The sequence below is a fragment of the Artemia sp. Qi Xiang Cuo genome, chromosome 4, assembly GCF_049724085.1.
Source record: "Artemia sp. Qi Xiang Cuo chromosome 4, ASM4972408v1, whole genome shotgun sequence".
Taxonomy (NCBI): Eukaryota; Metazoa; Arthropoda; class Branchiopoda; order Anostraca; family Artemiidae; genus Artemia; species Artemia sp. Qi Xiang Cuo.
In genome coordinates this window covers 75,759,108-75,786,884 of record NC_142797.1, presented here as the reverse complement: position 1 = coordinate 75,786,884, position 27,777 = coordinate 75,759,108, and the positions used below count along the sequence as shown (strand labels likewise).

Sequence of the window (27,777 nt, the reverse complement as noted above, 5' to 3'; positions counted from 1 at the left end):
TATAAAAAAAAACTTTTAAGCCCAAACGACATAACTTACAACCGTTTCCCTGAGGTTTTTAGAGGGGGAGGAGGTTGTAATCCTCAAAGAAATAATTTCCAGAACCTTAAACACTGTTGAAAAAAATGGCTATCTCAAAATTTTGATTGGATATTTTTGGGGAAATGGTGGGCGTGAGAAGGGGGTTAGATACCCTTCAGTTACTTTTGACTATTAGAAAGAGAACCAGCCCTCTCAGTTTTCTTCCAATTGAGCCCTTTTTGAAGTTCCTACAACAACATTTTCTATAAGAAAAACCTTATGTGCCCCCAGGCTATCTCAAAATTTTGATTGGATGTGTTTGGGGAAATAGTGGGCTTGAGAAGGGGGTTAATTGCTCTCTAAGCACTTTCGACAATAAAAAAGGGCATTAGCCCTTTCAATTTCCAATCAAATGAGCCATTTTTGAAGTTTCTACGAAACCGCTTTCTATAGAAACTTATAATGCCCCCATGGCATAACTTACGACCCTTACCCTAAGGGCTGTGGGGGTTGTCATCCTCAAAGACCTAATTCCTAGAGCTTTCAATTACGTTGAAAAAATGGCTATCTTAAAATTTTGATTGGATGTGTTTCAGGAAATAATGGGCATGACAGGGGGGTTAGTTACCCTCCAATCCCTTTTACTATTAAAAAGGACACTTTCACTTTCAATTTCCATTCGAATGAGCCCTTTTTGAACTTTCTACGACAACGATATCTAAACAAATTAATATGCCCCCATGACATAAGTTAAAACCCTTACCCTAAGGACTGGGGGATGGGCTGTCTTCCTCAAAGACCTAATTTCCAGAAATTTCAACTCCATTGAACCAAATGGCTATCTTAAAATTTTGATTGGATGTGTCTGAGGAAATAGTGGGCGTGAGAGGGGGGTTAACTGCCCTCCAATCAATTTCTGCTATTAAAAAGGGCACTAACCTTTTCAATTTCCAATCGAATGATTTCTTTTTGAACTTTCTGCGACAACGATATCTATAAAAACCTTATATATCCCCAGGGCAAAACTTACAACCCATATCCTGAGGACTCTGGGGGAAGGGTTGTCATCCTCAAAGTCCTAATTTCCAGAACTCTCAACTACGTTGAACCAAATTTCTATCTCAAAATTTTGATTGGATGTGTTTGGGAAAATAGTGGGTGTGTGGAGGGGGTAAGCTGCCCTCCAATCACTTTCGACAATAACAAAGGGCATTATCCCTTGATTTCCAATCAAATGAGTCATTTTTGAAGTTTCTACAACAACACTTTCTATAAAAACCTTGTAATACCCCCAGGGCAGAACTTACGACCCTTACCCTGAGGGCTGTGGGAGGTTGTCATCCTCAAAGACCTAATTTCTGGAACATTCAAATACGTTAAAAAATGGCTATCTAAAAATTTTGATTGGATGCGTTTTGGGAAATGATGGGCGTAAGAGGGGGTTTTGTTGCCCTCCAATCACATTATACTATTAAAAAGGGCACTAGCCCTTTCAATTTCATATCGAATTAGGTCTTTTTGAACTTTCTACAGCAACCCTTTCTATAAAAAACTTATATGTCCCCAGGGCATAGCTTACAACCCTTACCCAAAGGGCTGTTGGGGGTTGTCATCCTTAAAGACCTAATGTCCAAAAATTTCAGCTACGTTGGACAAAATGGCTATTTCAAAATTTTTATTGGATGTATCTTGGGAAATGGTGGGCGTGAGAAGGGGGTTAGTTGCTTTCCAATCAGTTTCGACTATTAAAAAGGGCACTAACCCTTTCAGTTTCAAATTGAAGTAGCCCTTTTTGAAATTTCTATGACAACACTTTCTGTAAAAACCTTGTATGCCCAAGGGGCATAACTTAAAATCCTTGCCCTGAGGGGTGTGGGGTGTTTGTCATCCTTAAAGACATAATTTTCAGAACTTTCAACTACGTTGAACAAAATGGCTATCAAAATGGCAAAATGGCAAAATGGCAGTCAAATGAGCCCTTTTTGAAATTTCTATGACAACGCTTTCTATAAAAATCTTATATGCACCCAGGGCATAACTTACAACCCTTACCCTGAGAGCTCTGAGGGTGGTTACCATCATCAAAGATATAACTTTTAAAACTTTTAACTACGTTGAACAAAATGGCTATCTCAAAATTTTCATTGCATGTGTTTAGGGAAATGGTGAGCGTGAGAGGAGGGTTAGTTGCCCTGTAATCACTTTCAACTATTAAGAAGGGCACTAGCCCTTTTAATATCCAATCAAATGAGCCCTTTTTGAAGTTTTTGCAACTGTATAAGAACCTTACATGCTCCCAGGGCATAACTTACGACCCTTACCCTGAGGGATATGGGGGGTTGTCATCCTCAAAGACCTAATTTCTAGAACGTCCAACTATGTTGAAGAAAATGGTTATCTACAAATTTTGATTGGATGTTTTTGGGGAAATGGTGGACGTAAAAGGGGGTTAAGATGCCCTCCAATCAGTTTCGACTATTAAAAAGGGCACTAGCCCTTTCAATATCCAATTCAATTAGCCCTTTTTGAAGTTTCTACGACAAAACTTTCTATAAAAATCTAGTATGCTCCCAGGGCATAACTTATAACCCTTGTCCTGACGGGTGTGGGGGGGTTCGTCATCCTCAAAGGCATAAATTTGATTGGATATGTTTGGGGAAATGATGGGCGTGAGAGGAGGGTTAGTTGCCCTGCAATCACTGTCAACTATTAAGAAGGGCACTAGCCCTTTTAAAATTCAATCAAATGAGCCCTTTATGAAGCTTCTACGACAACACTTTGTATAAGAACATTACATACTCCCAGAGCATAATTTACGACCCTTACCCTGAGGGGTGTGGGGGGTTGTCATCCTCAAAGACCTAATTTCTAGAACTTCCAACTACGTTGAAAAAAATGGTTATCTACAAATTTTTATTGGATGTGTGTGGGGAAATGGTGGGCTTAAGAAGGGGTTTTCATGCCCTCCAATCAGTTTCGACTATTAAAAAAGGGCACTAGCCCTTTCAATTTCCAATTCAATTAGCCCTTTTTGAAGTTTCTACGACAACACTTCCTATAAAAATCTTATATTTCCCCAGGGAATAACTTACAATCCTTGCCCTGAGGCTCTGAGGGGGGTTATCATCCTCGAAGACCTAATTTTTAAAACTTTTAACTACGGAGAACAAAATGGCTATTTCAAAGTTTTGATTGCCAGTATTTGGGGAAATATTGGGTGTGAGAGGGGGGTTAGTTGCCCTCCAATCACTTTCAACTATTAAAAAGGGAACTTGTCCTTTTAATTTTCAATCAAATAAGCCCTTTTTGAAGTTTCTACGACAATGCTTCCTGTAAAAATCTTATATTTCCCCAGGGAATAACTTACAACCCTTGCCCTGAGGACTGTGGGGGAATGTCCTCTTCAAAAACATAATTTCTATTAGGAAATTAACCAGGCTGAACAAAATGGCTATCTCAAAATTTTGATTAGATGTGTTTGGGGAACTGATGGGTGTAGAAGGGGTGTTAGTTGCCTTCCAATCACTTTCGACTATGAAAAAGGGCACTAGCCCTTCCAATTTCTAATCGAATGAGCCCTTTCCTAAGTTTCTATGACAACTTCTTCGATATGTGTTTCATGAAGATAGCAACTTCCCTTGTATTCAAGAAAAAAACCTCAAGAATAATCTAAAATGTTCGATTAATTTCCATACATAAAACTAAACTTTATTTTGATGAGTTAGTATGAAGCTGAGGAAAGTCATCAGCCCTCCTTATATTGTGAATAAACAGGAATATTCTATTGAATTGAGCTAAGCCTGTTTTTACCAGCAAAGTTTTATTTAAGTGACAAAAATTTTTGATAATTTTGTCCCAATGTTTCAAGGATGAAAAGGATTACTTAGCATACGAGCAATGTGGTGAAAAGGAAAGCTTATTTTTCTCACATGAATCAGGAATCAAAGAAGTCACATAGTTAAATTAACCTTAAAAATAAATTTTCCAGTCGAATTGATTTGAAATGTAATTAGTAAATGAAATACTTTAAATAAGAAACTGGCCCTATCTCTTGTATTCTATTTTTTTTCTACAGTAGATTAGTTTATTTTAGTTTATTTTAAAAAACCCTAAAGGCTTATTGGCAGCAACTGGTATTTTTATGGGTGCTACATTATATTATTTTATGTGATTTTTAACATTGTTATTGTCCAATAAGAAATGCAATAACAAACATGTTGGTAATAATTTTACTATTACCAGAATTTTCTTATTACCATATTTTATTATGCTAACAAAATCATTACATAATCTTACTTAGCACTCCTACAAAATTTTTATGTAAATAACAAACATTCCAGTTACACATAGCTTACTGAAAGAAATGTTCATGATTATTTTTTTTTAATCCTTTCTCAAAATAATAAAGAGCAACAAGGATTCTGCTTCTATTATTCTTTTCAAATGAAGATGATTCATTTGGTTATTTTCATTATTATCCATTCAAGTTTTCCAAAAGTGATCAGCCATTAAATGCTTGAAATTAACAAAAAGCTCCTCTTCTTGCATTTAAGCTGCTATGTCACCCTACGCGGTAGTGGAGGGTGGAAGCTGCTGACATATTTAATATAACTTTCTTCTGTTCTCTAAAAATGGTGAAAATTATCAAAAAATATCAACATTGTGAAACGATTTAAAAATGGGATTAAGTCCAGAAGATTTGAAATGGTTAATATCTATAAGGGGAATTCTATGCCTCTTCGGGAACGAAGGAAACATTTAGCTAGGGTTAGATTGAGTGAATGTCCATACAGTTGCCTTATATGTCCAATAAAAAGATTTTCGTGTGAACAAATCTATCCATCTATCTATATATATATATCTATCAATTATGGCATTGCTATTAAGTTCCATTGCAAATCATTTGTTGTCAATTTTTTCAAATTATGTAGCTCAAACTAAAGCTAAGCCCTTTTCCACTGCAATTTTCCAAAGAATTAACCCTTCTAACCCTACCATGAAGTTACATTTCCTTTTAAATCCCTGACTGAGTTCTCTTCAAGCCCCGTTCGACGACTTTTTACTTTTTGTTTGGCCCAGATGCATTCCCTATACACACGATTTTTCAGAGCGAATCAACCTCCTTTTGTACTTAAATTTAAAAAACAACTGAAAGTAAGGAGCGCCATTAAAACTTCAAACGAACAGAAATTTTTCGGTATAAGAGATAGGCTGCATCCTCCTCAATAGCCCTCTCTTCTTGCCACGTTCTTAGCACTTTGAAAAAAGCGTGTAATCATAGGCAGCACAATATCGCTGCCTAAGTAAAGATCGACGTTGGCACAATGTATTACTTTTTTTATCCTTTAGACGAGGGCACTTCGTGTCGAAGGAGTTGTAGTAGAAACTTCAAAAAGGGCTCATTCAATTTTAAATTGGAGGGACTTGTGCCCCTTTTAATAGTTGAAAGTGATTTGAAGGGAACTAACATCCCTTCCACGCCCACTATTACCCCAGACGCATCCAATCAAAATTTTTAGATACCCGTTTTGTGTAAGGTAGTTGAAAAATCTGGAAATTCCGTCTTTGAGGAGGACACTCCCCCCACAGCCCTCATGGCAAGGGTTGTAAGTCATGTCCTGGGTACAATAAGATTTTTATCGAAAGTATTGTCGTAAAAATATGAAAAAGGGCTCATTCGATTGGAAATAAAAAGGGCTATTGCCCGTTTTAATAGTCGAAAGTGATTGAAGGGAAACTAACCCCCCTATTGCGCCGACCATTCCCCCAAACACATCCAATCAAAATTTTGAGATAGCCATTTAGTTCAACGTTGTTGGATGTCCTGAAAATTAGGTCTTTGAGGATGGCAACCCCTTCCTTAAGCCCTAAGGGTAAGGGTTTTAAGTTATGTCTTAGGGGCAAATAAGGTATTTATAGAAAGAGTTGCAATTGAAAATTCGCGAAGAGCTCATTCGATTGGAAATTGAAAGGGCTAGTACTCTTTTGAATAGTTGAAAATGATTGGAGGGCAACTAACCCCCCTCTCACGCCCACCCATTTCCCCAAACACATCCAATAAAATTTTTGGATAAACATTTTTTTCAACATAGTTGAAAGTTCTAGAAATTTGGTTCTTAACGATGACAACCCCCCACAGCCCTCAGGGTAAGGGTCGTATGTTATGCCCTGGGGGCATAGATGGTTTTTATAGAAACAGTTGCCGTAGAAACTTCAAAAGGGCTCATTTGATTGAAAATTGAAAAGGCAAGTGCCCTTTTTAATAGTTGAAAGTGATTGGAGGGTAAGTAATCCCCATCTAATGCCCACCATTTCCCCAAACACATGCAATCACAATTTTAAGATAGCCATTTTGTTCAACGTAGTTGAAAGTTTTGAAAATTAGGTCTTTGAGAATGATAAATCTCCTAAGAGCCCTCAGGGTAAGGGTTATAAGTTATGCCCTGGGGGCTAATAAGTTCTTATAGAAAGTGTTGTCGTAGAAACTTCGAACAGGTCTCATTTGGTTGGAAATTAAAAGGCCTAGTGCCCTTTTTAATAGTCAAAAGTGATTGGAGGGCAACTTACCCCCCTCTCAGGCACACCATTTTCCAAAATACATCCAATTAAAATTTTGAGAGAGCCATTTTGACCAACGTAGTCGAAAGTTCTGAACATTATGTCTTTGAGGATGGCAATACCCCCACACCCCTCAAAGCAAGGATTGTAAGTTATGCCCTGGGGCATATAAAGTTTTTTATAGAAAGCGTTGCCGTAAAAACGAAACTTAAAAAAGGGCTCATTTAATTGGAAATTGAAAGGGTTAGTGCCTTTTTAATAGTCGAAACTAATTGGAGAGCACTACCCTCTCACGACCGCCATTTCCCAAAACATATCCACTCAAAATTTTGAGGTAGCCATTTTGTTCAACGTAGTCGAAAGTTCTGGAAATTAATTTATTGAGGATGACAACCCCCCCCCCCCACAGCCCTTAGGGTAAGGGTTGTAAGTTACACCCTGGGGGCATATAAGGTTTTTATAGAAATCGTTTTCGTGGAAATTTCAGAAAGGGCTCGTTTGATTGGAAATTGAAATGGCTAGTGCCGTTTTGAATAGTTGAAAGTGATTGTAGGGCTAATAACCCCCCTCTCATGCCCGCCATTTCCCCAGACACGTGCAATCAAAATTTTGAGATAGCCATTTTGTTCAATCTAGTTGAAAGTTTTGGAAATTAGATCTTTGAGGATGATAACCCCCTCAGAGCCCTCTGGGCAAGGGTTTTAAGTTATACACTGGGGTTATATAAGGTTCTTATAGAAAGTTTTGTCTTAAAAACTTCAAAAAGGGCTAGTTTGATTGAAAATTGAAAGGGCTAGTGCCCTTTTTAATAGTCGAAAGTGATTGGAGAGCAGCAAATCCCCCTTTCACACCCACCATTTCCCCAAAAACACATCCAATGAAAATTTTGAGATAGCGAATTTTTAGGGGGGTTGAGAATGACAACCCCCCCCCCCCCAAGCCCTCAGCGTAAGGGTTTTAAGTTATGTCCTGGGGGCATACAAGGACTTTATAGAAAGGGTTGCCGTAGAAAGCTCACAAAGGGCTCATTTGATTGGAAATTGAAAGGGCTAGTGCCCTTTTGAATAGTTGTAAATGATTGGAGGGCAACTAACTTTTGCGCCCAATATTTCCCCAAACACATCCAATCAAATTTTTAGATAACCACTTTTTTTTACGTAGATGAAAGTTCTAGAAATTTGGTTTTTGAGGATGGCAACCCCCCACAGCCCTCAGGGTAAGGGTCGTAAGTTTTGCCCTGGGGGCATATAATGTTTTTATAGAAAGCCGTAGAAAATTCTAATAGGGACATATCTGATTGGAAATTAATAGGGCTGGAGCCCTTTTTAATAGTTGAAAGTGATTGGAAGGCAACTAACCCCCCTCTCACGCCCAATATTTCCCCAGACACTGGCAATCAAAATTTTGAGACAGCCATTTGGTCCAACGCAGTTAAAAGTTTTGAAAATTAGGTCTTTGAGGATGATAGCCCCCCCTTTAGAGCCCTCAGGGCAAGTGTTATAAGTTATGCCTCGGGAGCATATAAGGTTTTTATAGAAAGAGTTGTCATAAAAACTTTAAATAGGGTCATTTGATTTGAAATTGAAAGGGCTAGTGCCGTTTTTAATAATCAAAAGTGACTAGAGGGCAACTAACCCCCTCCCACGCCCACCAATTTCCCAAATACATCCAATCAAAATTTTGAGATAGCCATTTTGTTTAACGTAGTTGAAAGATCTGAAAATTATGTCTTTGAGGATGACAAACCCCGAAAACCCTCAGGACAAGGGCTGTAAGTTATGCCTCGGAGGCATCCGTTGATTTTGAATTGAATTTATCAAGTATTTTGCAGTAGGTTGCATCAAGACATGGCTAATTGTGGATAGAGAAAAGCCAAGACAGATAGTCCTGTCTGTTAAAAGTTGAAACTGATTGGGGGCACCTAATCCCCCTCTTACGCCCACCATTTCCCCAAACACATCCAATCAAAATTTGCAGATAACCATTTTTTTCAACGTAGTTGATAGTTCTAGAAATTAGGCCTTTGAGGATGACAACCCCCCTTTTCCCTCAGGGTAAGGGTCGTAAGTTATTCTCTGGGAGCAAATAAGGTTCTTTAAGAAAGTGTTGTCGTAGAAACTTCAAAAAGGGCTCATTTGATTGGGTATTAAAAGGGCTAGTGGCCTTTTAAATAGTTGAAAGTGATTGGAGGGCAACTAACCTCTCACGCCCACCATTATCCCAAACACAGGCAATCAAAATTTTGATATAGCCATTTCGTTCAACGTAGTTAAAAGTTTGGAAAATTAGGTCTTTGAGGATGATAGCCCCCCTCAGAGCTCTCAGGGCAAGGGCTGTAAGTTATGCGTTGGGAGTATATAAGATTTTTATAGCAAGCGTTGTCGTAGAAACTTCAAAAAGGCTCATTCAATTGGAAATTAAATTGGCTAGTGCCCTTTTAAATAGTCGAAGCTGATTGAAGACCAACTAACCCCCCACTTACGCCCACCATTTCCCAAAACACATCCAATCAAAATTTTGAGATAGCCATTTTGTCAAGCGTAGTTGAAAGTTCTGGAAATTAGGTCTTTGAGGATGACAAGCCCCCAAGCGTTGTGAGCTATACCCTGGGGGCATGCAAGGTTTTTATAGTAAGGGTTGTTGTAGAAAGTTCCAAAAAGGACCATTCGATTGGAAATTTAAAGGGCTAGTGCCCTTTTTAATAGTAGAAAGTGTTTGGAGGGAAACTAACCATCCGCTCACACCCATCATTTCCCAAAAAACTCCAATCAAAATTTTTAGCTAGGCATTTCTTTCAATGTATTTGAAAGTTCTGGAAATTAGGTCTTTGAGGATGACAACCCCCACAGCCCTTAGGGTAAGGGTTGTAAGTTATGCCATGGGGGCATTATAAGTTTCTATAGAAGGCGGTGTCGTAGAAACTTCAAAAATGGCTCATTTGATTGGAAATTGAAAGGGCTAATGCCCTTTTTTATTGTCGAAAGTGCTTGGAGGGCAATTAACCCCCTTCTCAAGCCCACTATTTCCCCAAACACATCCAATCAAAATTTTGAGATAGCCATTTGCCTCAACGTAGTTGAAAATTCTGAAAATTGTGACTTTAAAGATGACAACCCCCCCCCACAGTCCTCAGGGTACGGGTTGTAATTTATGCCCTGGGGACATATAAGGTTATTATAGATATCGTTTTCGATATCTTAGTAGATTATTTGATTCTATTTTTGTTCATTGTTGGTTTAATGGAGTTCTTTACTTTCTTTTTGAAAAACTTTTTTGTAGAAAATGTTTTTTAATTAATTTTATTCAAACAGCCCTTGTATTTTATGTGTCGTGTTTTAAGGATTGGGATAAAGGGTCGATTTTAGCGTAAAGAGCAGGGTAGTGAGGATGGGAAAACCCCCCTCTTATAAGGAATAATTTAAGATCATTCTAAGTTTTAACGTTGCTCGTTTGTTTTAGTGGGTAAAACAGTTTTTTTTTTATTTTCTTATAGATTTTCAAATAATGCCAGGAAACCCACTTAAATAGAAAATTAACCCATTAAAAATTTCTCCTTGGACAGTTCTTCCCACTTATATCCCCCTGGGAAGTTACCCCTCAGACAATTTGCTGCAAATTACTCCAGGAAAATTTCTTGCGGACGATTTTGCCAGAAAATTTCTCCTTATCCTACTTTCATTTGAGAAACCCCTTCCTTGTTATTTAATTTCTGATTGTATCATAGGTGATGGTGGAAATACCCTCTATATAGAAAATATTTACCAGGAATCCCCCCTCCCTCTCATCAAAAAGTTTCTCCCGCAGAAAATTTACCCATAGAGAATTTCTTTTGACAATAATCCCTCATGAAGAATTTCTCCCGTGTAAAATCCCCCCAAGAAAATCCCCGAGATAAATCTGATTGTGCTGAAAATTTTCCCCAGACAATTCCCCAAGAAGATCTCCACATTTAAAATAGTGAACACTAAAGAGAAAGTAAAACAAATAAAAACAAATTTCGTGTACTAGTTGGGTATATACCCATACTATCGGGCCTAGTCACTCCTTACTTAGAGTACAATCCCATGAACTGTTTAAAATGTGAGTAAAGCTACTAGACCTTTTTTCATGATAGCTTTAGAAAATGGGATGAAACAACATTTTGTACAGCTTATTTCTTATATACGACAAATTATTACTATGTTTGGTAGCATGGTAGCACATATATTTGTGAGCAAACTTTTTCAATTCTAAATTATCTAAAAAACAAACACTGTTCTCGGTTATCAGATATAGATTTAGACGCAATACAAAATGCAAGCTAATTTATAAAAAAGTTGCAAGTCAAATGTAACAACAAAAATTTCATTGACATGTGACCTAAGTGCGGCCCCTTTAATATCTCCACGTAAAATTTTGGCCGTTTTACAACAAAAGGTTGCCGACCCTATGTTCTACACCACACATTCTGCCTATATTTGGAATACAGGTACACTATTCCAAACTTTCTTTATTTTTGCTTCTTCATTGTTTTTGTTTCTCATACTCTCTTTGTGGCTGCTCATTTTCATATGCCAGAAGAATTTCCCGCGGGCGGAGTTTTTCGGGAGGATAAGCCAAACCCCGTTTTAACAATAAAACAATGTTTCCTAACTGAAAATTAACGATTCACTTTCCGATAATACGTTAAACCCTTATCTTAATTGCGTCAGCATAGATGCTGACGCAATTAAGAATAGATGTGCTTGATAAAATCATGTGTGATAGGATATGGGTTTCATTAAAAGTCTTATTATTCTGAAAATTGTTAAAAACCCATCAAGTCTTCTGACAAAATTGTTTTTGGTAATCTAGAGACTTCAGGGCTTCAGGTCACCTGACAAAAAAAAATATTTCAACGATATTCTGAATTCTTTTATATATTAATTAAATTTCAAAACTGAATTAAATAACAAATAAAAAATCTCATGATATCATATAAAAATATCCGATTGCCCAATATTTCTGCCCATTCGGATAACCAATTTTATTTATAAAAATAATGTCATTTTAGGTAATCCAGTAGAAATTGATCCATGTTCGTCAAACCCTTGTGTGTCAGGAGAGAGTAAGTGCGTAAAAGCACTTAATAAAAACGGCTACGAGTGCCAGTGTGTCTCCCCCTTTGTAAAAAGAGCCAATGGACGTTGTACCAGAATTACACCTGGCAAAGATAAAGTGTTTAGCGTCACTATTCCTCTGTCATCACTGTGGACTGATGATTTATCTGACCCCAATTCCCTCGCATTCTTGAAGCTGAAAAAGGATGCCGAAAAATTTGTAAGATAAAAAGATTTTTCTAATATTATAAGGTGAAGTTAATTATCCGGTATGTTTTATCCGGTTTCTGTTCTGTATAAGTTTGCTTTTGTCATTGAAGTGAATTTTCAATATTTTAACGCCAAAGCCAAAGAAATGCAGTTCCTTTTTGGAATTTGATTAAAAGTAGTATTTCACACTACTAGAAACAAAAAATTCGATTTGTAAATAATGTTAAACAAGGATTGATCATTGGCAGTACAAGGACCAGAACATTAGCAGCATCAGAGGACACTATATAAAAGAACGAAATAAAATTGAATATAAGACAATAAAGCAGCAACTGAAGAATAAGAATACTAGAAGAACCAAAATTAAATCTAAGAAACCAAAAGCTTTGTTTAAAAGCTGCAAAATAGATTGAAAGATCGGAAATGAGTGTAAATTAAAGTGATATGTCTATCTTATTTCAAATCAGTTTTACCGTAATACCTTCACTTCTAATTTGAATATTTTAATGATAAAATATATTTGTAAATGATTCTTTGGGTGCTATTATTTAATTGTTTTATTACTTTCTTGTTTTTTTGTGTTCTTCTTGCATATTATCATTTTTCTTTTACTACTGAGTAGATCTGTAAAAAATACAAATATAATTAGATTTGTTTTTTCTAAACTTCTTTCCAAATACTTTACCTTTGTTAACTCTTTAGAAATTGCTTGAAATATAAAAAAGACAAAAAATGTGTCTTTTTTCTGTCAAATCTTCCAGGAAAAACTTACTCCTTTCCCACCAATTAATTTTATTCGTATTCTATTTTAAGTTTTTGCACTTATGCTTTTTTTCTCAGTTAGTAATTTTTCACTAGATTGAGTTGATGAAGCAAAAGAGTGGGGATAACTTTGTTTCTAATGATTATAGACTAAACACCTTACTTAACATAAAGTTTAGGCGTCCAAGCGCTATATTTGTACTGGAAAACAAAGAACTTGCCAATGTAAAATTAGACTACACGGACTGGCACATTTTTGTTAGTTGATATTTGTAATACAAATCATTTGTTTGCTTTTCTTGTACAACTTATGAGGCTACAATGTCAGGTATGCAAACAATATTTTTTCAAGTGGATCTAAATTTTTTGGGGTTCAATACATTCAGAATATCAACTGACAGGCAAATTATATGAACTAGTATGTTATTCTGACAATTGTGACTGGTTTCACCAAATATGGATAAATAAAAACTTAAACCATAGTCGTTAAACTGGTTTACAAGACTGTAAATAGTGAGTAACTACTGGTAATACCAATGAGTATTCTAAAAAATAGTTTCGATAAAAATATATGCATAGAAATTGGCTAGTTTTATTGAATTCAATAATATAAAATTTACTGAGTAAAATTCACTAATAAAGATACCCACCAAGAGTTATGAGCCAGTCTAAAATTTTCTTAACTTTACAAAAATGAAAGGTCAGAATTGAGCTTTAGTCAAACTAAACTTATCAGAAAATTTCCATTCGGTAACCACAGAAAATTAAATTTATTATTTTTTCGAGAAGTATGATTACATATTTGTGTTTAATTGTTTTTATTTTTTGTCGCAAGGGGTGACCGTATTAAGCCAGTGATCCTAGAATTTTGGGATAGGGCTATTTAACTGACAACTATAAGTTATCGTGCCTATTTTCGCTAGCAAATGACACCGAACCACATTGAAGTGGCGTCTTCTGCCACCTTGTGGCATCAGACAATATTTTTTGCAAGAAGAGGACCGAAGTACTATATACCAAATACTCGTTAACAACCTGTAAATTAAGAATTTCCTTAAAGCTATATTATCAGCTTTTAGATCATAAGACCATAATGACCTGCGGTGGCAATTTTGTTCTCCAATACCAAACTGTGAATCAAACACCAGATTAAACGGTTGATATAAAAAAAATATATTTTAAATCCTATTCTACTGACTTTACTCATTTGAAATCTCAAAAATCGCGTGACATGATAGATGCACATCTGCCGCTGGGAAGGAAAGTCCACAGATTTTTTCAGGGTGGATTGAGGTGTGGTTTGATTCATCTACAAGTACATCCTAATGCCTAATTATTCTAACTTGCATTGAAGTTTGAGACTGGTGATGAAGCAGAAGGAAGGATCTTATAAATAAAATTCCCTTTTTCTTTAGAATTCTTTTGAAAGAAGCCACTAATTTGGTTACTGTGTGGTGAGAGCTCCCTAGCTATTGCTGCTCTATATTTAAGTAAATCATAAAAAGTACGCCGAAACGCTTACCTGAATAAAATGGTGAAGGATGATAGGAGGGAATAAAATTCTTTTTTTGAAGAACTTGCCTTTAAAACTGTGGAGACCAGAGGGGATGAACCGAAGCATTGTGATAAGAATCGCAAAACTGAATTTTAAAATGGTGGTTGAAGGGTAGGGGGAAGCATCCTTCCTCAAACTTATTAGCGCCCTGGTTCAATGATTTCTTAGCAGTAAACAGCAAGAAAAGAGTGGCCTAAACTCTTATCTAAGCCCAAATAAACCTATACTCTACAGATGATGTCCGGCTCCAAATTATGCATCGATAGATTGATTATTCGGCTTATTCTAAATACGCAACATTTACTAATTTCAAGTTTATTAATGAAATTTGTCTCTATATGAAAATCACATATACTAGGAAAAGGGGGCTAAACATTTAAATAAGGGCTAGATGATTCCAGTCATTTAATTATCTCAACTCAAAATATGGTCGATAGCCAGCTTCTAGCAAAAGCAAATGTTAGGAGAGTTTTAGTTTCTGTCAAAAAAAGTTTAGACTGGAAATACACCCTATTCCAAGAGATGTGAACCTGACTTTTTGCTAAAAAACGAGAATGCTACAAATGTAGATAATCTACAACTGCTACTGGTTTACAATTAATTTTTATATGTAAAAGATGATACAACTTAAGAAAATATTCAATTTCAAAATACAAAACCCTAGTTTCTTTGGTGAACTTAATTAGACTGGGGAGCCGACAACTTCAAAATACACTGTGCCATAAAACCTTTTCAGATCAGGCTATAACTTACACCCGTGATTGTTTTGCCAAAATGAACTTCAGTTCCAAAAACAAAGGTTCTTGAAAAAAGGGAACAAAAGAAGGGTCAAAAATAGCTACCGAAATACGAGGCTAAAAAAGAGTCAAAAAACTTTTACAACAATGGTTGGATGCTTGTATAACATCGTTCCTTGCTCAAGGTAATTCTAATGTACCAAAACAATTCAACAGTAAGGTAAGAAAAATACGCCTTTTTTTATCACATTAAACTCATATCTGTCCTAGGGCCAAAGGATATTGGTATACCAGAAAATGAGGACAAAAAAAGGGCCAAAAATCATTTTTTGTTTCTTTGAATGTCTTGAAACTTACACCCGTGTCCAGGGTGTATAGAATCCTATACACAAAACAAAGAATTAGGTGGGGGGGATATCATGAAAATAAAATCCAAAAGCCCACCAAATTATATTTTCGAATCGGATTGTAAGCCATCGATGTATGTGTTCAAGCTAAAGAATTCTCAATGCACCAAAGAAAAACAAAATGATCATTTTTGTTCCTTTTAAATCTGACATATTGCATGACTTTCTTACTGCGGGTTTTAGTATTAAAATGGCTCTTTATTTTGGTTGAAAGCGGTTTTTTGGAGAAACTTTTTAATAATTTACTTGAAAAATGTCTTATATATCGTCCTGAAGGATATCGAAATCAGGATAAAACATCTGAAAACTATAAAGGATTAGTAAGCCCAGAATACGTAAAGGCGGGACCCCTCCATCAATACGTACTATTAGGACCTATAGTGCTGCCATCTATTCCAATATAAGTCTAAAAAATACAAGCGGTTACAATATCACTAATTTGGTGCATGTGGCAAACCCTATGCCTTGTCGTCGACGAAGCATCGAGTTTATCGCTAAAAAAGGAGGTAGCGGGGATAATCAGGTTTATCGCTAAAATCGTGTCTGGCATAATAAAAATATTGTCAATTGTTACCAGAATTTTACGTGTTATTATCAAAATCTTGTCTTTTATTACCAAATCTTGTCAGATTTGATAAGATTCCTCTCTAGTATTATCAAAACCTTACATTGTATTGCTAAAATCTTAAAAATTTTTAAGAAAATCTTGCGTGGTATTATCAAAATATTACATGTTATTGACAAAATATTTTTTGGTATCATCAAAGCTTGTCTGATATTATTGAAATCTAGCATGGTGATATCAAAATCCTGATTGGTATTATAAAAATCTTCACAAGTATTACCATAGTCTTCCTCGGGACTATCGAAATCTTGTCTAATATTATCAAATATTTAGCGTTGCATTATCAAACATTGCATGGTACTATCAAACCTTTTATATTACTATCAGCGTCTTGTCAGACATAATGAAAATCCTCTCTGGTATTATCAAAATCTTACGTGGTATTATCAAAATCTGGAAAGTTATTGAAAAACCATGGTTGGTACTAGCAAAATCTCACTTGATAATAACAATATATTTTCTGCTACTATCAAAATTTGTCTGATATTATAAAAATCTATAATGATGCTATTAAAATCATGTCTGATATTATCAAAATCCTGCCAAGTATTATAAAAATATTGCATAATATTATAAAAATTCTGTCCATTATCACCAAATCTTGAAAGACATGATAAGAGTCATTTCTGGTATTATTAAAATCCAACAATGTTTTATGAAAATCTTAAAAGTTATTAACAAAATTTTGCATGGTATTATCAAAATTTTACTTGTTATTAACAAAATATTTTCTGGTTCACTTAAAACTTGTCCCATATTGTTAGAATATAGCCCGTTGCTATCAAAATCATGTGGGGTATTATCAAAATCATGCCACGTATTACCAGCACGTTCTTGGAATTATCAAAATCTTTTCCGATATTATCAAATAACTTGTGTTGAGTTATCAAATATTGTGCGGTACTACCAAATCTTGTGTATTACTATAAACATCCTATCAGACCTAATGTAAATCTTCTCTGGTATTATCAAATCTTAAATGGTATTATCAAAATATTGAAAGTGATTACATAAAACGTACATGGTACTAGCAAAATCTTACTTCATTTTAACAAAATATTTACTGCTACTATTAAAACTTGTCTGATATTAACAAAATATACAATGTTGCTATCAAAATCGCGTCATCTACTATAAAAATCTTGCCAAGTATTGCCAAAACGTTATTTGAAATATCTTGTCTGATATTATCAAATAGCTTGTGTTGATATTACCAAATCTTGTATATTACTATAAACATCTTATCAGACCTAATGAAAATCTTCTCTGGTATTATCAAATCTTACATTGTATTATCAAAATATTGAAAATTATTATATTAAACTTACAAGGTAATAGCAAAACTTACTTGATATTAACAAAACATTTATTGCTACTATAAAAACTTGTCTGATATTTACAAAATATTGAATGTTGCTATCGAAATCGTGTGATGTACTATCAAAATCTTTCCAATTATTACCGATATTTTTTCTGGTATTACCACATCTTTTCTAATACTATCAAAGATCTTAGACTATATTATCGAAATCTTGCAAGGTATAGTGAGAATCCTCAATGACATTATCATAGTCTTAAATGGTATTATCAAAATCTTGCAAATTATTAAAAAATCTTGCATGGAATTAACAAAATATTACCTGAAATTAACAAAATATTCTCTATTACTATCAAACTGTTTCTGCTATTACCAAAATCTGACATGGTGCTATCGAAGTCGTGTCAGCTATTACAAAATCTAATATTCCTGGCCAGTTGAACGTAGTAAGTCCACCTGGAACCGGAAACAATCGCAGTTCATGCTCTCTAAATTGGAATGTGAACTTTATGATACAGTAAACTGGTTTACTTGAATTGGAATATAAACTGATAATACCCGCTAGTAGGTATTGGGGAATGTTGTGGGTCCTGCTTATACGAAATATGGCCTTACTACTTAAGTGCTGCCCATCAATGGAGCCTAGAAACTCATGGAAAACATGTTTGACCATTATTAAGCTGTCAAAAGAGTTTTTAAACTATAATCACACAAAAAATCCTTTACTCTTTGTAGCCTTACTATATCTATTTATTACTTATTTAACGGACTATTTGTCAACCATCGTTATTTTGCCTTGGCCTAAACTACTGCATCCTACTAGGCCAAAAAGACGAAGGCTCTTAAGAATATTGGGGATGCACCCATTAAGTTACTTTTTTTAATATAAGAATTTATCTTACAATTAAACTGAAATAAAAATATTGAAAAAGAGGTAAAACTATTTATAAGACTAAAATATATTTATACAAATAAAAATGAAATCTGATTATTTAAGTATGTCATTAAAATCGTTTATCAACAGAAGGAAAGGGAAAGAACAAAAAAAACTAGCTTCAGTAAATATTTTAAAAAGAATGAGAGAAAAAAACACAAACGCTATAAAAAAACCCAATAAATAATGAAAGAAAACTCACATTTAAACAGAGTCCAATATAAGAGTCCAATATAATATTTCACAAAACCTAACGCAAAACACAATATAGAATATCTATTATTTACTACTTTATGTACAAGTCTGAAATATTATTTTTGGACATTGAATTCCGACAAAAATAAACAGTTTTTTTTTAATTGAAAATCTTACTTATGCCCTAGATTAAATTAAAATATATTACTCGTATCAAATAATATTTTAAACTATCTTAGAAGACCTTTTCGTCATTTTTTTATATTTTTAAATCCTTATAATTGCTAGTACAAATAAGGCGTGGTCAAAGAAATTATTAAAGTGTTTATTGTGGAAAATATCAGGAGACTCTTCAGTTTTATGCAAGACTAAATTTTTAGCAAGATTTTCAATATATAATAAAAACAAAATACAACAATATATTTATTTCTTCTGATTTAATAAAGTACATACCTTTAAGCTGAAAGCAGTATTCAAAGATGCGATTGGTCAAATTAAAGGATTTTCTAAAGGCTCAGGAGCTAAAGGCCGATTTTTACCCTTGATTCTATCACCTTATAGACAGCTGAGAAACCAGGAGAAAGAGACATATGCCATTGTTGGTAAGCTTCACACTAATTTTACTCAGGTGCTTCAAATTTCCAAATATTTAATTTATCCAAAAGAACATCAAATGCACACCGAAATAAAGCAGTAATGGACCACTATTTGAATATCCCAGTGCATTCCTAATTCTCATGCACTAAAACTTCGTAACATGGCTCTTTGTTACCAATTAAAAAATTAAAAATTTTTTGTCTATTAAATCCTGTGGTCAGTAGTGTCCTATATATACATTTTACGGATAACAACGACGAATACAACGACGCGAACCTACCAAACACTTTATACTCAGACTATAATGATATATAATACTGGACGAACAGATACTGATTGTATATAATTATTCTAAATTATAAACTTGTATTAATAACCTGTGTTTTAAACCAGTATTTGTGTAAGTCAATGTTTGAAGTTAAGATGTAGGCCTGGTATAGAACATCATTAAATGGTCTGAACTAAGGATTTGAATTTCGGGATGAAACCAAGAGGACAGTAACAGGAATATTTTTTTATTTGGATAGAATGGAACCGATAAAGGGTTAAAATTGCTTACCAATTAAAGGTAAGTCTGAGGGAATGGTTATTCCCACACAACGTGACATAAATATTAGAATAGGATTAGAATATATATATCTTTCACAAATCGTTTGACTCAGTTGACCTAGCTTCACATCTTGGCTGTGGTCTGTATAATACACAGATACAAAGTGAGAAGTGTAGCCAATATAAAATATTGTTTAGTATTGTAGTATTCTTAAAGTTGAAACTAATAAAGTGGTAGGCGCCGAGATAAAATGTTTAATATAAAAATCCAGAACAATCTTAAGAAATCCTTAGAAATCAAGTAGTGAGGTGGGTATGGATTAGAACCACCAAGGGTCCCAACAACCAAGGACCCCAACCATCCAGATACCCAACCTTCTAGGGCTCCAATACCCCCTCCCCAAAACTTTTTAGCCTCCCCCCATTTTTTTCATACTTTTTTAAGTTCAAATTTTTTAAATTTTGTTTTACTTTTATTTATTTATTTGTTTTACATAAAATTTCTTTTCAACTTTTTTTTACATGGATTAGAATGACGTGAAACATACGTAAAACAAAACAATTTATATTTAATATTTTCGAAATACAAAATGAAAATGATGTAGATATGTTAGTCGTGACTTTTACTATTACAAATTTAATTTTTTTAGTGACACTCTTCTTTTTTTTCTGATTTTGAATGTTTTGGAAAAAAAATTATCCAACTTTTTTTATTATTTATGCGGCTGTATTAGTGGTACTCTATGGCTGCTCATCGACACTGCATAGTTTATTAAATATTTTCAAGCAGTATTTTTGTAAATTGGAAGGATAAACACTTGCATCATATTAAAAAAAAATAAAGATGGCATTCGTTTGCCCTGATATTGATTGCTATGTTGCTCCTCTTGGTCCAAGACTAAATGCTCATGGAATGGACTATTACAAAAATAATTCATCAATAACGGGCTATTGTCTTGGCAGTTGGTTTGCAAAGATATGGGAACGCCGTAGTGGAGGCTTTATTAATACACCTGGGGCATTTTTCAACTTATTTTTTACATGTCTTAAAATGATATAAAATATGCTTATAAGAAAATCACATTAAATATTTTCAAAATACAAAAAGAGAATGATATACATATGTTAGTCTTGGTTTTTACTATTAGAAAATGATGTTTGTAATGACACTGTTTTTTTCTTTTTTTTCTGACGGTTTTTTTTTTACTTGAAAAATTATATTTTAAAAATTATAATTTAGAATTTGACTTGAAATCGTACTCTATGGTTGCTCATAGACACTACGTGGCTATCCTATTGGTACTCTATGGCTCGTTATTGAAACAACCTAGTTTATTGTATGTATTAAATCAGTAATTTTTATAAATTGGAAGGATAAACACCTGAATTATATTTAAAAAACAAGTAAAAATAAAATTTTCGAAAAAAGTGTGTGCAAATGGTAAAATCATCTCTGCGTTGAATGCTGAGAAGGAGAAATACTTGAACTATGAAACAAGCATTAATGGGGTCTTATTAGAAATGATAGCATACGTTGTCATGACAGTGAGGAGCTAAATTCCTTCGGAATACCCAAGTATTTCCATCAAGCAAATGGTGGATATGTGAGAGTATCCTTTCCAGAGAAGTTAGTGCCCAAAGAGAATGCAAACAAAAAAAAATCCTCGATGATTCGGGACAACTTCTTGCTACTGTTGGTGGCAACACGTTACCTGTTGATAGATCCTGTCATAACCGTTCTTGTATTAGCTATGTAAAGAAGACAAAAAGAAGACAGCATACTGCTTTACTAATATTATTAACCAAATTATGTTTAACTGCCAAAACTGTTACCTGTGCAAAAATAATGTGATAATAGACAGTGAAATCACGGGCAAAATAAAAAGGGAATCGGTAGACAATATCAATAATGAATATACAGATAAATTGATGGAAAATAACAAGCAAGGGAAGATTATTACTACCATTGATCATACACCAACAGATATAGTCAATGAACCGACTAATACCAAAGACGAAACGCACATTTAACATGGGGGTGAGACCCCAGTAAAAATTGTGTATGACTCAAAATGGATTAATGATTATTCTACTGATTACGACCTAAGATTAAAAAGTAGCTACACTATCAAGAGATAACATAATGAATTATTTTATGGAACAGATTCAAAATTTCCAAAGTTGTTCAATAATATTAATAATATGTAATAACATATGTTTTGTATGTTAATATTCTACTTGTCGTTATTTCAAAAAAATAATTTATTCATTACCTTGTTATAGTTCCATTATTTTTAGGGCACGCTAATTAATCGAACGTTTTAATTCAGATGTATCTTAACCGTGTGTTTTTATTAGCCAAAAATAAAAATCAAGTTTCTTAAATGTTCAAATATTCTTTAATAGATCAGCCGTATCTTAACCGAATGTATCATCATTACTCAAAAATAAAGCTCAAGTTCTTTAAATGATAAATTATTTTTAATAAATCATAGGTATCTTAACCATGTTTATTCTTATTAATCAAAATTAAAACCCGTGTTTCGTAAATGATCAAATATTTTTAATAAATCAGATGCATCTTAACCGAGTGTATTCTTATTAATCAAAAATAAAACTCAAGTTTCTTAAATGACCAAATATTTTTAATAAATTAGATATATCTTAACAGTCTGTATTCTTATTAATCAAAAGTAAAAACCAACTTTCCTAAATGATCAAATATATCTTAACCGAGTGTATTCTTATTAGTCAAAAATAAACTCAATGTTCTTAAATGATCAAATATTTTTAATAAATCAGATGTTTCTTAAACGTGTGTATTCTTATTGGTCAAAAATAAAACCCAAGTTTCTTCAATTATCAAATATTTTTAATAGATCAGATGTATCTTAACTGAGTGTGTTCTTATTAGTCAAACATAAAACTCGAGTTTCTTAAATGATCAAATATTTTTAATAAATCAAAAGTATCTTAACCGTCGGTATTCTTATTAGTGAGAAACTAAAACCCAAGTTTCATTAACTATTTTTTAATAGATCAGATGTATCTTAACCGAGTGTATTCTTATTAGTAAAAAATAAAACTCAAGTTTCTTAAATGATCAAATATTTTTAATAAACCAGATATATCTTAAATGTTTGTATTCTTATTAATCAAAAATAAAACCCAAGTTTCTTAAACGATCAAATATTTTTGTTTTAATGGATCATTTATATCTTAACCGAGTGTATTCTTATTAATCTAAAATAACACTCAAGTTTCTTAGATGATCAAATATTTTATAATAGATAAAATGTATCTTAACCGAGTGTATTCTTATTAGTCAAAAATAAAACTCAAGTTTCTTCAATGATCAAATATTCTTTGATAAATCAGATGTAACTGAAACGTCTATATTCGTATTAATAAAAAATAAAACCCAAGTTTCTTAAACGACCAAAGATTTTTTATACACCAGATGTATATTAAACGAGTATATTCTTATTAGTCAAAAATAAAGTTTTTTTAAACGATCAAATGTTTTTTAATAGATGAGATGTATATCAACAGGGTGTATTCTTATTAATCAAAAATAAAACCCAAGTTTACGAAATGACCAAATATTTTTTAAGACATCAGATGTATATTAATCAAGTGTATTCTTCATTAGTCAAAGTGTCAAGTGTATTCTTCATTAGCCAAAAATAAAACTCAATTTTGATAAATGACCTAATATTTTTAATAAATCAGATGTATCTTAACAGTCTGTTTTCTTATTAATCAAAAATAAAACCCAAGTATCTTACATGATCAAATATTTCTTAGTAGATAAGATGTATCTTAACCGAGTGTGTTACTATTAGTCGAAAATAAAACTCAAGTTTCTTAAATGATCAAATATTTTTAATAAATCAGATGTATCTTAAACGTATGTATTCTCATTAATAGAAAATAAAACCCAAGTTTTTCAAATGATCAAATATTGTTTTAATGAATCAGTTATATCTTAACCGAGTGTTGTCTTATTAATCATAGGCAGCGCGCTAGTGCTGCCTAAGTAAAGAACGATGTGGGCACAATGCGTTGTTTTTTGGTTCTTTACACTCGGGCACTTCGTATCGAAGGACTTGTCGTAGAAACTTCAAAAAGTGCTCATTCGGTTAGGAATCGGAGTAGCTAGTGTCCTTTTCAACAGTTGACAGTGATTGGAGGGCAACTAGCCCCCCCCCCCACACCCAACATTCCCCCAAACACATCCAATCAAAATTTTGAGATAGCCATTTTGTTCCGCGTAATTGGGTTCCAGATAGAAACTATGTTTTTGAGGAGAACACTCCCCCAAAACCCTCAGGGCAAGGGTTTTAAGTTATGCCCTGGGGGCATATAAGGTTTTTTATAGAAGGCGATGTGGTAAAAACTTCAAAACAGGCTCAGTCGATTAGAAATTCAAAGGGCTAGTACCCTTTTTAATAGTCGAAAGTGATTGGAGGGCAACTAGCCCCCTCCGCCCACTATTCCCCCAAATACATTCAATAAAAATTTTAGAGATAGCCATTTTGTTCAGCGTAGCTGATTTCCAGAAAGAAAATATGTTTTCGAGGAGGACACTCCCCCAAAACACTCAGGGCAAGGGCTTTAAGTTATGCCCTGGGGCATATAAAGTTTTTTATAGAAGGCGTTGTCGTAGAAACTTCAAAACAGGCTTATTCGATTTGAAATTCAAAGGGCTAGTACCCTTTTTAATAGTTGAAAGTGATTGGAGGGCAACTAGCCCACCACACGCCCTTCATTCCCCAAAATACATCCCATAAAAATTTTGAGATAACCATTTTGTTCAGCGTAGTTGATTTCCAGATAGAAACTATGTTTTTGAGGAGGACACTCCCCCACAACCCTCAGGGCAAGGGTTTTAAGTTATGCCCTGGGGGCATATAAGATTTTTATAGAAAGCGTTGTCGTAGAAAGTTTAATACAGGCTCATTCGATTTGAAATTCAAAGGGCTAGTACCCTTTTTAATAGTCGAAAGTGATTGGAGGGCAACAAGCCCCCCCCCCCACACCCATCATTCCCCCAAACACATCCAATCAAAATTTTGAGATAGCCATTTTGTTCCGCGTAATTGGGTTCCAGATAGAAACTATGTTTTTGAGGAGAACACTCCCCCAAAACCCTCAGGGCAAGGATTTTAAGTTATGCCCTGGGGGCATATAAGGTTTTTTATAGAAGGCGATGAGGTAAAAACTTCAAAACAGGCTCAGTCGATTAGAAATTCAAAGGGCTAGTACCCTTTTTAATAGTCGAAAGTGATTGGAGGGCAACTAGCCCCCCCACGCCCATTATTCCCCCAAATACATTCAATAAAAATTTTGAGATAGCCATTTTGTTCAGCGTAGCTGATTTCCAGAAAGAAACTATGTTTTTGAGGAGGACACTCCCCCAAAACACTCAGGGCAAGGGCTTTAAGTTATGCCCTGGGGCATATAAAATTTTTTATAGAAAGCGTTGTCGTAGAAAGTTTAATACAGCCTTATTCGATTGGAAATTTAAAGGGCTAGTACCCTTTTTAATAGTTGAAAGTGATTGGAGGGCAACTATCCCACCCTCACGCCCATCATTCCCCCCAACACCTCCAATAAAAATTTTGAGATAGCCATTTTGTTCAGCGAAGTTGATTTCCAGATAGAAAATATGTTTTGAGGAGGACACTCCCCCTCAACCCTCAGGGCACGGGTTTTGAGTTATGGCCTGGGGGCATATAAGGTTTTTTATAGAAGTTGTTGTCGTATAAACTTTAAAAAAGGCTCATTCGATTGGAAATTCAAATGGCTAGTACCCTTTTTAATAGTCAAAAGTGATTGGCGGGCAACTAGCCCCCCCCCCCACGCCCATCATTCCCCCAAACATATCCAATCAAAATTTTGAGATTGCCATTTTGTTAAGCGTACTTGATTTCCAGATAGAAAATATTTTTTGAGGAGGAAAATCCCCCACAACCATCAGGGCAAGGGTTTTAAGTTATGCCCTGGGGGCATATAAGGTTTTTGTAGAAGGCGTTGTCATAGAAACTTCAAATCAGGCTCATTCTATCGGAAATTCGAAGTGCTAGTGCCCTTTTTAATAGTCGAAAGAGATTGGAGGGCAACTAGCCCCCCCAAGCCCTTCATTCCCCCAAACACATCCAATAAAATTTTTGAGATAGCCATTTTGTTCAGCGTAGTTGATTTCCAGATAGAAAATATGTTTTCGAGGAGAACACTCCCCCACATCCCTCAGGGCAAGGGTTTTAAGTTATGCCCTGGGGGAATATAAGATTTTTAAAGAAGGCGTTGTCGTAGAAACTTCAATAAAATCTCATTCGACTGGAAATTCAAAAGGCTAGTGCCCTTTTTAATAGTCGAAAGTGATTGGAGGGCAACTAGCCCCCCCCCCACACACCCATCATTCCCCCCAACACAACCAATAAAAATTTCGAGATAGCCATTTTGTTCATGGTAGTTGATTTCCAGATAGAAAACATATTTTTGAGGGGGATACTCACCCACAACCCTCAGGGCAAGGATTTTAAGTTATGCCCTGGGGGCATATAAGGTTTTATTAAAAATCTTTGTTGTAGAAACTTTAAAAAGGGCTCTTTCCATTTGAAATTCAAAGGACTAGTACCTTTTTTAATAGTCGAAAGTGATTTGAGGGCCACTAACCCCCCTCTCATGCCCACCTTTTCCCCAAACACATCCAATCAAAATTTTAGATAGCCATTTTATTCAACGTAGTTGAAAGTTTTGGAAATTAGGTCTTTAAGGATGACATCCCCTCCCCCCACAGACCTGAGGGCAAGAGTTGTAAGTTATGCCCTGGGGGTATATAAAGTTTTTATTGAAAGCGTTGTCTTAAAAACATCGAAAGGCCTAATTCAATTGAAAATTGGAAGAGGTAGTACATTTTTTAATAATTGAAAGTGGTTGGATAGTGACTAATCCTCCTCTCACGCCCACCACATGCCTAAACACATCTAAATTCAATTTTGAGATATCCATTTTGTTCAACGTAGTTGAGTTCTGGAAATTTTGTCTTTTAGGATGATAACCCCCTCAGAGCCCTCAGTGCAAGGGTTGTAACTTATGGCCTGGGGCATATAAGGTTTTTTATAGAAGGTGTTGTCGTAGAAACTTCAAAACAGGCTCATTCGATTGGAAATTCAAATGGCTAGTACTCTTTTTAATAGTCGAAAGTGATTGGCGGGCAACTAGCCCCCCCCCCCCCGCCCATCATTCCCCCAAAAACGTCGAATCAAAATTTTGAAATAGCCATTCTGTTAAGCGTACTTGATTTCCAGATAGAAAATATGTTTTCGAGGAGGAAACTCCCCCACAACCATCAGGGCAAGGGTTGTAAGTTATGGCCTGGGGGCATATAAGGGTTTTATAGAAGGCGTTGTCATAGGAACTTCAAAACAGGCTCATTCGATTGGAAATTCAAAAGGTTAGTGACTTTTTTAATAGTCGAAAGCTATTAGAGAGTAACTAGCCCCCCCAAGCCCATCATTCCCCCTAACATATCCAATCAAATATTTGGGATAGCCATTTTGTTCAGGGTAGTTGATTTACAGATAGAAATTATATTTTTGAGGAGTACACTCCCCCGCATCCCTCAGGGCAAAGGTTTTAAGTTATGCCCGGGGGGTATATAAGATTTTTAAAGAAGGCGTTGTCGTAGAAACTTCAATAAAAGCTCATTCGATTGGAAATTCAAAGGGCTCGTGCCCTTTTTAATATTCTATATTGATTGGAGGGCAACTAGCCCCCCCCCCCACACACCCATCATTCCCCCAAACACGTCCAATAAAAATTTCGAGATAGCCATTTTGTTCAGGGTAGTTGATTTACAGATAGAAAACATATTTTTGAGGAGGACACTCCCCAACAACCCTCAGGGCAAGGATTATAAGTTATGCCCTGGGGGCATATAAGGTTTTATTGAAATCTTTGTCGTAAAAACTTTAAAAAGGGCTCATTCAATTTGAAATTCAAAGGACTAGAACCTTTTTTAATTGTCGAAAGTGATTTGAGGGCAACTAACCCCCCTCTCATGCCCACCTTTTCCCCAAACACATCCAATCAAAATTTTAGATAGCCATTTTATTCAACGTAGTTGAAAGTTTTGGAAATTAGATCTTTAAGGATGGCAACCCCTCCCCCCACAGCCCTCAGGGCAAGGGTTGTAGGTTATGCCCTGGAGGCATATAAAGTTT

At 34.8% G+C, this 27,777-nt stretch overlaps 1 protein-coding gene across 1 annotated transcript in view; it reads left to right on the top strand.

Moving 5' to 3' along the window:
• Positions 1-27,777, top strand: part of LOC148953443 (uncharacterized) — a gene marked incomplete at its 5' end in the record, with an annotated part of 221,137 nt that overhangs the window by 161,782 nt on the left and 31,578 nt on the right. The window contains 2 exons of the mRNA XM_089087962.1: positions 11,612-11,877; positions 18,861-19,002. Coding sequence (XP_088944088.1) covers positions 11,612-11,877; positions 18,861-19,002 — 408 coding nt within the window. The remainder of the gene's footprint in view (positions 1-11,611; positions 11,878-18,860; positions 19,003-27,777) is intronic.